The following is a 12,597-nucleotide window of genomic DNA, read 5'->3' as shown; positions in this document are numbered from 1 at the left end:
TTTCCTTCCTCTATCTTCATCTGTTTTGTCTCTTAAAGTCCTCATAGGACTGAAATCATACAATTTTTGTCTTTCTCTGACTAATTTCACTTAGCATAATACCCTCCAGTTCCATCCACATAGTTGCAAATGGAGGATTTCATTCTTTTTGATTTCTGAGTAATACTCCATTGTATATATATACACCACATTTTCTTTATCCATTCATCCATTGATGGATGTTTGGGCTCTTTCCATACTTTGGCTATTGTTGATAGTGCTGCTATAAACATGGGGGTGCATGTGCCCCTTCAAAACAGCACACCTGTATCCCTTGGATAAATATCTAGTAGTGCAATTTTTGGGTCGTAAGGTAGTTCTATTTTTAATGTTTTGAGGAACCTCCATACTATTTTCCAGAGTGGCTGCACCAGTTTGCATTCCCACCAACAATGCAAAAGAGATCCTCTTTCTCTGAATCCTCAACATCTGCTGTTGCCTGAGTTGTTAATGTTAGTCATTCTGACAGGTGTCAGGTGGTATCTCATTGTGGTTTTGATTTGTATTTATGTGATCCTGAGTAATGCTGAGCATTTTTTCATGTGCCGGTTGGCCATCTGGATGTCTTCCTTGGAGAAGTGTCTATTCATGTCTTTTGCCCATTTCTTCACTGGATTATTTGTTTTTCGGGTGTTGAATTTGATAAGCTCTTTGTAGATTTTGGATACTAACCCTTTATCTGATATGTCATTTGCAAATATCTTCTCCCATTACATTGGTTGACTTTTAGTTTTGCTGACTGTTTCCTTCGCTGTGCAGAAGCGTTTTATTTTGATGAGGTCCCAGTAGTTCATTTTTGCTTTTGTTTCCCTTGCGTCCGGAGACATGTTGAGTAAGAGGTTGCTGCAGCCAAGGTCAAAGAGTTTTTTGCCTGCTTTCTCCTCCAGTATTTTGATGGCTTCCTGTCTTACATTGAGGTCTTTCATCCATTTTGAGTTTATTTTTGTGTCTGGTGTAAGAAAGTGGTCCAGGTTCATTCTTCTGCATGTCGCTGTCCAGTTTTCCCAGCACCACTTGCTGAAGAGACTGTCTTTATTCCATTGGATATTCTTTCCTGCTTTGTCAAAGATTAGTTGGTCAAATGTTTGTGGGTCCATTTCTGGGATCTCTGTTCTGTTCCATTGATCTGAGTGTCTGTTTTTATGCCAGTACCATACTGTCTTGATGATTACAGCTTTGTAATACAGCTTGAAGTCCGGGATTGTGATGCCTCCTGCTTTGGTTTTCTTTTTCCAGATTGCTTGGCTATTCGGTGTCTTTTATGGTTCCATACAAATTTTAGGATTGTTTGCTCTAGCTCTGTGAGTAATGCTGTTGTTATTTTGATAGGGATTGCATTGAATATGTATATTGCTTTGGGTAGTATTCACATTTTAACAATATTTGTTCTTCCTATCCAGGAGCATGGAATATTTTTCCTTTTTTGGTGTGTCTTCTTCAATTTCTTTCATAAGCTTTCTATAGTTTTCAGTATATAGACTTTTCACCTCTTTGGTTAAAAATTCAATTTATTAATCATACTAAGCTACATTTCCTACAATCATTAGCCACATGTAGCTAATGGCTACTGTATCTGACAGTACAGAATTATAGAACATTCCCATTATTGCAGAAGGTTCTATTGAACAACACCATCTAGACTGTGTTGAAATTACAGTTAAAGTCAAGACTGTTCAGGAAGTTCCTCAAAAAGTTAACCATAGAACAGCCCTAGTACCTAGAAATTCCACTACTGGTTATGTACCCCAAAGAACTGAAATCATGGACTTGAACAGATATGTGTAGGCTAACATCACAGCAACATTATTTACCATATCTAAGAGGTAGAAGTAATCCCGGAGTCCATCAATAGACGAATGGATGGACAAAATGTGGTATATACATTCAATGGAATATCATTCATCCATGAAAAGGAACAAAACTTTGATATCTCTTACAACACGGATGGACTTAGAAACATGTGAAGGGAAATAAACAAGACACAGGACAAACATTGCATATACTACTTGTACGTGGTACCTAGATTAGTCAAATTCGCAAAGACCGAAAGTAGCATGGTGATTACCAGGGACTGAGGGAAGGGGGGGGGGGATGGGGATGATTATTTAATGGGTACAGAGTTTCTGTTGGGGATAATTAAAAACTTTCGGGTATATATAGTCACAATGGTGACACAACATCGTATGTGTTTGATGCCACTGAATTGTCCACTTACAAGTGGTTAAAATAATAAATACTGTGTTATATCTATTTTACTATAATAATTATTTTAAAAGTATCATCCAGGGAGAATGTATAGAACAGGAGGAGGAGAAAGCTGAAAAGAGATTTTTAAGAGAATAAATAAGAAAATGAAACCATCGAAGAGTCCCACAAAGTCAGGAGGGTCGAATGGGAAACCAGAGGGAATGCTGTCCAGGAAACCAAGGCGGAAAAGAAAAAGCAATTTTCTACCCACGCACCCATTTGTGATGTGCTACAAACAACATTCCCTATCTAAAGCCCCACAAGAAAGAGGTACAACCAGACTACCACGTATGGAGAGGCAGCTTGTGTTCCTCTGCTTCCTCCTGTTCTAGATCTCACGGGAGTCACTGCCTAAGTAAAATTAAGTATCTTGACTCCACTTCTCCCTCTCAGCTCACGTTTTCACGTTCTAGCTGATAACCTGGAAAGAAAACAGATGGGCGAGGTAGGTGATGGGGATGGTTGCGTTACCGTATTGTACACCTGAAACTCCTATAACGCTATGTGTTAACCCAGAAAAATTAAAATTAAACCCTAGAAAAAAAGGAAAGGTAAACCTGAAGATGGTGATGCAGCAGCATTACTCTTCAATCTCTCTTTACCCTCGCATGAAAACAGAAAGGACACCTAGATAGGAAAACCAGAAACCCACGAGCGATGTCGATGACAAAATTTGGTGACGGAGCAACCCCATGAGTCTCAAAATACAAACGAGTGGGAACAAACCACCAACAGCCGTTAGGAGCTGCGTGGTACCAGCACCTGCGTCTGAGAGAGAAGGAGAGAACAGAGTAGTGTCTGAGGCCCCAAACCAGGAGAAGCCCCCAAAGAGCCAGGAGACCTTCACGGGGCTGCGGGCGGGGTGACATGGGAATGGCAGCTACCCCCCCCCCCCCCCGGGAGCAGCTGAGAGCAAGAACGCTGGTAGGAAGGTCTGGAGGGACCAGAGCCGGCTGGCCTCCCCCTCTCAGGGCTGACCCTCAGGGCTCCCCTCTGAAGATAGGAGACCCTGAGCCGGGGGTGCTGGGATCAGATCAAAACTGACCAGGACAGGGACAAGGCAGAAGAAGGAAAGGGAAGCTCTAGGCTAGGGATGGAGGAAATCTCGGGAAGTGAGCTGCCATCATCACGACAACCATCGAAGATGAGCTCTGTGAAAAGGGACAAGCGTATCTGAACCCTTCTCATTCTTCAAGATGGAGAAAGCGATTTTCACATACAGAAAAGCATTGAGGACAAATACCGCGGGAGTAAAAGAAAATAAGGAGCACGGATGATCGCCAAGATCACAGAACAAGGGACAAAATGACATCGTGTGCCTCGGGTTTGCCAGAGGAATCAAACCTGAGTCTGGCCCGTACTGCGGATCCAGCTGCAAATCTGCAGGAAATGCAGGAGACAGAGGAACACGGTTAACGGCACCAGGGGTGTGCATTCTGCCAAATTCAGGTCCTGACGTCTAACGGCCCAAACTCTTTGAAAGAGTTCCTGGAGCTGCTGTACAACAAATGACCACACGCTAGGTGGCTTAAAACAACAGGAATCTAGGGGCGCCTGGGTGGCGCAGTCGGTTAAGCGTCCGACTTCAGCCAGGTCACGATCTCGCGGTCCGGGAGTTCGAGCCCCGCGTCAGGCTCTGAGCTGATGGCTCAGAGCCTGGAGCCTGTTTCCGATTCTGTGTCTCCCTCTCTCTCTGCCCCTCCCCCGTTCATGCTCTGTCTCTCTCTGTCCCAAAAATAAATAAACGTTGAAAAAAAAAATTAAAAAAAAAAAAACAAAAAACAACAGGAATCTATTCTCTCCTAGTCCTGGAGCCCAGAAAGCTAAAATCAAGATGCCAGCAGGGCTGTTTCCTTCTGAAAGTTCCTGAGGCAGAATCTGCTTCGTGTCCCTCTCCTAGCTTCTGGTGACTGCAGGCAACCCTTGGTGTGCCTTGTTTGTGGGCCCATCACTTCATTCTCTGCCTCCTGCTTCCATTTCTCCTCTCCTCTTGTAAAATAACGGACATTGGATTTAGGGCTCATCCTAACCCAAGGTCATCTCATCTTGAGATCTTTACCGTAATTATTCTGTGAAGGCCGTTTTTCTAAACAAGGTCAGAGGTCTAACTCGAAGGTTCCAGTGGACATAGGGAGGGGCCCCCATTCAACTCACTACATGCTTCAAGGTAAACTGTAAGGGAAATAAAAGGATAGAAGACGAAACATAGATTAAAAGAAACTTAGGGGTGCCTGGATGGCTCAGTTAGCTAAGCGTCTGTCTCTTGGTTTCAGCTCAGGTCATGATCTCACAGTTTTGTGAGTGTAAGCCCCGTGTCAGGCTCTGTGCTGACAGTGTGGGGCCTGCTTGGGCTTCTCTCTCTCTCTCTCTCTCTCTTTCTCTGCCCCTCCCCCACTCTCACTGTCTCTCTCAAAAATAAGTAAATAACCATTAAACAATAATAACAAAAGAGACTTTAACATATCAACATTTTTTTAAATGGACAAGATGAAACTACAGTTCCTAAAGATGCATATTTGGGTGACAACACTTTGAAAAAAACAAAACAAAACAGGGAAGTGAAGACTAAAAACATCAAGCTAATGGTTACTTTTGGTGGGAGGCAAGGGGCTGTGACATGAATGGGACTTCAGATCAAGTTCCAGTTCTTGACCTGGGTGGTGGTTACAAGGGTGTTCACCTGATAGTAACTCATTAATCCACACATTTGTGTTGTCTGGTTTCTGTGTCTGTACTTTTTGTTTCAATAAAAATCTGTATTGAAGAGGCAAGGAAACACACACACCTTTGAGATCATACCTTTCTTTTCCACTCATCTAATTTGTCTCCATAGCATTACTTGTTAAGTGACCAGGAAGAGCTTTTGTAAGAGGCAATTTGCAATCACAGTACAGTCTAAATAAATGCTTATGCTAACAATGGTAACATTAGCTACTCAAAAGACACTACCTACAAGGGAATTTTCTCTGCCACAGTTGCCTAAGAAGCCAGTTTAGAGGGCAGAGATTGCTAGGTCATGGATGGATGCCCGTGTGGCTTTCTCCAAGTGCGTTCAGTGGACCACCTGCATCACAACGGTCCTGTTTATAAGGCACATCCCTGGACTCCAATCAGAGATACAGACTCAGTAGAGGGGATTGACAACCATGGTCTGTGCCTGAAGTTCATCCTAGATTTATTTAAAAATGCAAAAATTCTATCCAAACAGTACCTTCGTGCACAAAGAGCCGAAGACAAGAAACTACACAGGTATCTAAGCCACAATCTATAATAACTATAATGGTCAATTTTCTAGGATAAGCACCTAGAAATTTTGTTATTAGTGTTTGATGTGGTAATGGCTTCAGGACACGTTCCTCTTCCTAACCAGGAAGATAAAAACAGAGAAGCTTATTTCTCTATGGGCAACTACCTGAATTGCACTACAAGAACCTTAAATTCTTAAACTAATCTTCTCCAGACCCTAAAATTTAAAGCCATACACTCAAATCCAATGTGGTAACCAGACTTGCTTGAACTGGAATTAGAGGCACAATTTCATTTATTTTTTTTCTTTTTAATTTTTTTTAATGTTTATTTCTGAGAGAGAGTGTGAGGGGAAGAGGAGCAGAGAGAGAGAGAGAGACAGAATCCAAAGCAGGCTGCAGACTCTGAGCCATCAGCATAGAGCCCAGCGTGGGGCTCAAACCCACCAGCCACAAGATCATGACCTGAGCTGAAGTTGGATGCTTAACCAAATGAGCCACCCAGGCACCCCAAAGAGGCACAATTTTAAATGTTAGATGTTCCAAAGATTTTCTGGGCTTATGATCAGTTTCTTTAATTTCCTGAACCTACAATTTTTTATCTGAAGACTTAATAGTGAATTGCCACAAAACTGTTTAATAGTACTGTTTCCTGGATATTATATATATCGATCTTATGGATGTTGGCAAAATTGTATTTTGAAATTGAAAATGAAGACTTTTGGGACACCCGGGGGGCTCAGTCAGTTAAGCGTCTAACCGGCTCAGGTCATGATCTCATGGTTCATGAGTTCGAGCCCCGCATTGGGCTCTCTGCTGTCAGTGTGGAGGCTGGAGCCTGCTTCAGATTCTCTGTCTCCCTCTCTCTCTGCCCCTCCCCCACTCGTGCTTTCTCTCTCTCTCTCAAAAATAAACATTAAAATTTTTTTTTAATTTTTTTCAATGTTTATTTACTTTTGAGACAGAGACAGAGCATGAACGGGGGAGGGTCAGAGAGAGGGAGACACAGAATCTGAAACAGGCTCCAGGCTCAGAGCTGTCAGCACAGAGCCCGACACGGGCCTCGAACTCACGGACTGTGAGATCATGACCTGAGCTGAAGTCGGATGCTTAACTGACTGAGCCACCCAGGCGCCCCCCAAAATTTTTAAATAAAAAAGAAAACAAAGACTTTTAGAAAAGATTGTAACATCAAACTTTATATATAAAGTACGAGCGTGTGTGTGTGTGTGTGTGTGTGTGTGTGTGTGTGCACGTACGTGTGAATGAATAGGAATTCAGCGCTCGTTATGTTAACTGGCAGGATGAGAAGGGCCACGAAGATGACAAACACCCAACAAGGCGTTGGCAACTCCAGCTGTAGCTAGAAAAGGAAATAATGGAAAGAAGTCCAAAGTCATACAGCTGACTCTGGCTCTCCATCTCTAGGGCTTGAAGAAATTACCTGGAGGGTCTTGTTAAATAAGATTCTTGGGCTCTGCCTCAAAGGACTCTGACTCCTTAGGTTTGGGTAGAGCTCAGGAATCTGCATTTTTATAGACTCCTTAGGTTAAGTCTGGAACAAGTCACACTTTGAAAGATCTTCAACGGGGGTTACAGCCCAGGCTGACACTTAGTGTCACTGGTGTCCAGCAAGGAACGGTATCTTCGTGGCGCCACAAAACAAGGTGAGTAGCAGCTAAGAGGTTTGAGACTCAGGTAGGCAGGCTAACAGACTGCATTAGTTCCCCAGGGCTGCCATAATAAATTGCCAAGCTGGGTAGCTCAACACAGTAGAAACGTATTCTATCCCAGGTCTAGAGGCCAGCAGTCCACAATCTACAGGTTGGGCGCGGGGGGCTGCTCCCTCCAGGGGCTCTGTGGGAGATGCTACCCCTTGCCTCTTCCAGCTGCTGGTGGCGGGCGGCATTTCTTGACTTTCATTCCAACCCCTGCTTCCATCTTCACAAAGCCTCTCCTCCCCTCCGCACCTTTCCTCCGGGCGTCTCTTGTAAGGATACAGGTCATTGGATTTAGGGCTCACCCACATCATTCGGAACGCCCTTACCTTGAGATTCTTGACTCAATTACATCTGTAAAGATCCCTTTTTCCAAATAAGCTCACAGTACAGGTTCCAGAGATTAGGATAAAGACGTGGTTTTGGTTTTGGTTTGGTTTTGGGGGGCCACCATTCAACCAGCTACCCAGGCCAACTCTGCAACAACCAGCTGTTTGGGACGACTGTCAGAGCAAGAGGAAGGCGAGAGCTGTCTGGCTCTCGTGCTGGATGAGCCTGACCTTCAAGGGAAGGTCGGGAAGGCTCAGACTTCGGAACCAGCCAGAAGTTAGCCCCCAACAGATGAAGTGGGTAGTGGGATGAGCGGCGGAGCTCACTTTATTTTATCACCCGGAACTTCTGAGTCAGGATGCTGTAATCCCTACTAATCAGGACACGACTGTGCTCCCACTCTGGGACAAAGCCACGCTGCCGCAGCATGTGGACGTCCAGGGACGACAGGAAGATTGGAGGCTGGGAGTCAGGCTGGACGACACAGAACTGCAAACCGCACCATTAAGTAGAAGCATAAAGAGCTACCACTTACTGAGCGCTTGGTATATGCCTGGCACTTCACAATTATTATCGCCTCTTTTCATCGCGACCTTGTAATGTGGGCCCTGCAATAGGGGTTCCCACTTACCATAGGAGAAAACAGGCTTTTAAAGATTAAAGTTATAGAACCAGTAAGTGGCAGAGCTATAATTTAACCCCACATCACTCTGGCTCCAAAGCCCATCATCTTTCTATGAAAACATGCTGCCTCTCCGCAAATCAATAGACCTACCTCAAATTTTCGCATCTCGTTTTCCAACACCTTCTCTTCTCTCTTCGGACCCTTCTCTCTACCACTTCATCCTGGGGTTCACCGCATGTTACCGTGTCAAAACGTTTGTTTTCTACCAAATGCCCTGCATTAAAAAATATAACTTGGCTAATGCAGAATAAGTATTTCAAAGCTTTCTAAATGAGAATCACAGGTGTGGCTCTGGACTGGGAACGTTTGCTCCTTTGTGATCGGGCCGTATTCATCTTGGCGTGACCACCCGTGGGGAGCTCTAGCAGGGATTTTGGCGCTCAGTTCCAAATCCAGGGCTTGTCTCTAATCTTAGAACTGCGGGTCCCCTCTTTCCCACCACCGAATGCGTGCCACCAGTGACGTTTTACAGGTGGTATTATCTGAGTAGTTACAGCACTGGGTTCCTCAGCAGGGACCCACAGTGGAAAGCTACGATGATGGAACAAGGTCGAGGAAGCTGCTGATAACACTACGCCTCTCGTCCAACCAGGAACTGATGCCCTTCGAGTACCACCTAATCAGCCCTAAAGGTTTTATGAAGCTTTATGAAAGAGCATCCATGAATGTTTGAGTACTAGGCCGTGGCCTCCACTAGCTTGCCTCCTTGCGCACCTGAGCCGGGGGCAAGCTTTAACAGTACTTTTTAGCTCATCCTGTTTCAACCTAGGTAACAGGACTGAAAGTTTTAAGAAAGTCCTAGCCTGGACTGACAGATCGAGTCAGGCCTTTCCTAAGACTGAGTATGTGAGTTTTTGTAAATTCGTATTATTAATAACAATAATAAAGTTTTGCATATGGGCTTTAAGGATCCCGACCCTCATCACCCCCTGAACGCCAGCTTAGCAGCTATTTTGTACAATTCTCAGCGACTGGAATAGTAAACGATGACTAACTGACGGGTACACCTTTCCCCACAATCCTGCAGGCGTTCCTTTTCCTGTCCTGTCTCACAGAAGCAGTCTTCAATTTTAAGACCCACGAATAGTTGGCATCAGTACAGAAGTCCGTTTGACAGTAACTTAATAGACTTCTGGTGACAAATTCTAGTTTACTAAAAAAAAAAAGAAAGAAAGAAAGAAAGAAAAGAAAAAGAAAAAAAAAGAAAGAGAAAGAGAAGAAAAAGAAAAATCTTTTAAAATGTTTCCGAATAGGTCTGTGTCGTTGCGTTTGCTTTTAGTCAGAGAACTTGGTAGGAAACCGAGATTGTAAAGCGCTTGGTGGTGCCTGGGCGTGCAGCGTTTGCTGGGAGCAAGACGTCATCGTGGGAAGCGTGTACTTCTTCGGATTACTGCTTGGCGGATTAGAAACCTGCAGATCAGTCCCAGGTTAGCCTTGATTAACTGCCCTGGGTGCTTCTGGGCCAGTGGGGGGCGGGGAAGGGAAGGGGGGTGTCTGCCGGACTCAAAACCCATACTCGTGGTAAGCTTTCGCTCAAAACATTTCAGAGTTTAATTTTTACTTAAACCCAGTCCCGGCTAATAATGAAGCTACCAGGAATCATCTGGAATGCTAACTAAACTGGTGCCCGCAGTCACGTCAGTCGAACCTTCTGCCCCCACGATCCCTGTCTGCCCACATGCTTCTGTCTATCAGGCTGGGCCTCGGGATCAGCTCTCGCGGCGGCATTGGTTGGATTTCAGGAAAAGAGAAACCCACATTTAAAGGGCTCAGTTCCCACCTGCCAGGCATCGTCCGCGTGGTCCAACTTGCCTTTGGAACATATTTGGGAGAATCTCCAGATTTTGCTCATCTATTACACTGACTGGCCAAAGGAAAGAGAATTCCCGCAAGTGTCCCCTTGGTCACCTTGACAATTTCTAAAAGCGAAACTTGCGCTCCAGACCGGATTGACACTGAGTCTGCGGGGCGCTGAGCGCCTGCCCAGGTCAGCAGCCCCCGCCCGGCGTGCGGGCGGGGACCGGGCGGAGCTTGGACAAGGCGTGGCTTTCCGTGGGAGAGAAGGAAAGGCTTTTGCCCCACCTCCCAAAGACCCTGCTCTCCCTTAGCCAATCAAGGAGGTCTATGCAAATGAGGCCCCTGTCGCCCCGGTAACCGTGATGCAAGACAGCCAATGGAAACTAGCCAGCCGCGGCCCTGCGCCACGATTGGGACTTAAGTAAGGAGCTAGAGGCCCAATGGGCTGTGGGAACGGTCCTCGGCGGGTTGAAGGGCGGGGATATGCAAATATGATTTGAAAAGCCGGCGGGAAATCTGAGTTTCGCGGGAGGACCTTGGCGCGTAAACCGTATCCCTTCATTCATTGTCAGCAGCAGCTTCCTGGAGCCATTTTTCAGCTGCCGGCCGCAGCACCCGGGCTGCCGCCGCCGCCTCGCAATCCGTTGCATCGGCCGCCCCCGACGCCTCCATCCCCCCTCGGGGCCCGATATCCGTGCGGCCGGGACCCTCCTCTCTCCAGAGCCCCGATTATTTTTGGCCCCCGGTGCCCGTGCGGTGCGGAAAAATAAAAAGAAACGAGACAGAAGGGGCTCGGAAGCGCCGGGCGGGGAGGAGAGAAGGAGGAGAGACTTGGAAACTCCGACTGCAAATAATAAAAGAAATTGAAAACAATACATTAATATACCATAGCAATAAAAAGAGCAGGAGCGAGAGATGAGAAAGGGGATCCAGCCCGCCCTGGAGCAGTACCTGGTGACCGCCGGGGGTGGGGAGGGGGCGGCTGTCGTCGCCGCCGCCGCAGCAGCCTCCATGGACAAAAGGGCACTGCTAGCCAGCCCCGGCTTCCCCGCCGCCGCCGCCGCTGCCGCCCCGGGCGCGTACATCCAGATCCTCACCACGAACACTTCCACCACCTCCTGTTCCTCTTCCCTCCAAAGCGGCGCCGTCGCCGCCGGCCCCCTCCTCCCCAGTGCCCCCGGCGCGGAGCAGACGGCCGGCAGCCTCCTCTACACCACGCCGCACGGACCCTCCAGCAGAGCCGGGCTGCTGCAGCAGCCACCAGCGCTGGGACGCGGCGGCGGCGGCGGCGGCGGCCCTCCGGTAATGCCCTCCGGTTCCCACCGTCCCCAGCCCGGGCGGGAGGTGGGCTCGCACCGCGCGGGGTGGTGGGCGCGCTGCGGGCCGCCCCGGGACGGCGCAGGGCCGAGCGTCGCGGGCCTCGGCGGCCGCCCCTCCAACGGGGCTTTATTGTTAGCCTCGTGCACTGCCCCCCTGCGCCCGGAGGTCTGGGGGCTCCGCCAGGCGCGCGGGGCAGCGGGGATCGCCTTGGCGCGGACCACGTCAAACACTCCGAAACTTTTCGCGGTCCCCCCTTCTTTTCCTGCACTTTTCCCTACCCCCACCCTCCCCTCCCCTCCAACTCGAAGCTTCCTCTTTCTCGGGCGTAGGAAGGGGTCACGCCCCGGATGGAGAAGGGGGTGGGGGGGAGGGAGTAGTGAACTGGGGAGTGGGGGACTCTGGGGGCTGGAAACCGGGGGGACAGTTGGGGTGATCGCCCCACCCCCTCCGCCGGCCTCAGAGGCCCGCTGGCGGCCCGGGGTCCCTGAGGCGTGCTCGGGGCGCAGGGGCTCTGCCAGGCTGCGCTTGACACATTTTGGGATCTGGAACTCCCGGCAACAAAGGGGTGGGGGAGGCGGAGAGGGGCGGCGGGGGAGGTGGGGCTGGAAGCCGGGTGCGAGCTGGGGCGTGGGCTGTCTGGGGGCGAGGGACCCGCGGGCAGGCGACCCGGCCTGGGCGCATCCTGGCGGTGGCAGCGGCGGCGCCCGCGTGGCCCGAGCGCCCGGGCCTTCCTCGCCGGGCCCCGGGCCTGCCCTTGACCCGCCTCTCCCCTTGCCCCTTCCTTCCCCGCCCTGTCCCCCTCCCCGCCCCCCGGCGACGGAGGGCGGGGGCAGCCGTGTTCCCGTCCCGCCGGCTGGGTCTGTCCCTCTCTCCGGGACCCGCCGGTGACGTTTCGCACACGTGCGCGGAGGACGCGCCTGTGACTGGGGAGGAGGCGGCGGCGGGAGGGGGCGCTGGAGGGGGAGAGGGGGGCACCCACTTCCTCCTGCTCGCCGGCTCCCTGGCCTGGGACGGTCCCGGCGCCCTCGCACCCGCCCCCGGCGCGGCCACCCTCCCTCTGCTCTCCCTAACCCCCCCCCCCCCTCACCACGGGCGCCCGCCCTCGCCCGGCGCCGCCGGTCTGCTCGGCCCTCCGGGCCCCCTCTCCAGCCGGCCCCCCCACCTCCCCCGGAGCCAGGCTGGTTTCGGAAATGCCCTTACAGCAGCAGGTTAGTGA

The 12,597-nt window shown here is 49.4% G+C and overlaps 1 protein-coding gene and 1 long non-coding RNA gene across 4 annotated transcripts in view; one reads left to right on the top strand and one right to left on the bottom strand.

The window, feature by feature from the left end:
- Positions 1-9,482: 9,482 nt before the first annotated feature.
- On the bottom strand, positions 9,483-10,542 carry LOC102900930. Its single transcript, XR_006597504.1, has 2 exons — positions 10,045-10,542; positions 9,483-9,674 (listed from the first exon to the last, which is right to left on the bottom strand). It is a non-coding gene; the product is annotated as an uncharacterized LOC102900930 (long non-coding RNA).
- Positions 10,543-10,663: 121 nt separating this feature from the next.
- The window catches only part of E2F3 (E2F transcription factor 3), a 77,536-nt gene continuing 75,602 nt past the window's right edge, over positions 10,664-12,597 (top strand). For 2 of the 3 annotated variants that reach the window (XM_045057062.1, XM_045057061.1), the window contains exon 1: positions 10,664-11,363. In XM_045057062.1, coding sequence (XP_044912997.1) covers positions 10,977-11,363 — 387 coding nt within the window. In that variant the 5' untranslated portion in view covers positions 10,664-10,976. Of the gene's footprint in view, positions 11,364-12,436; positions 12,590-12,597 lie in introns of those variants that run through there. The other variant, XM_019830153.3, reaches the window with a different exon arrangement.

Source organism: Felis catus, chromosome B2, assembly GCF_018350175.1.
Source record: "Felis catus isolate Fca126 chromosome B2, F.catus_Fca126_mat1.0, whole genome shotgun sequence".
Classification (NCBI taxonomy): domain Eukaryota; kingdom Metazoa; phylum Chordata; class Mammalia; order Carnivora; family Felidae; genus Felis; species Felis catus.
This window is presented reverse-complemented; position numbering and strand designations above follow the sequence as displayed.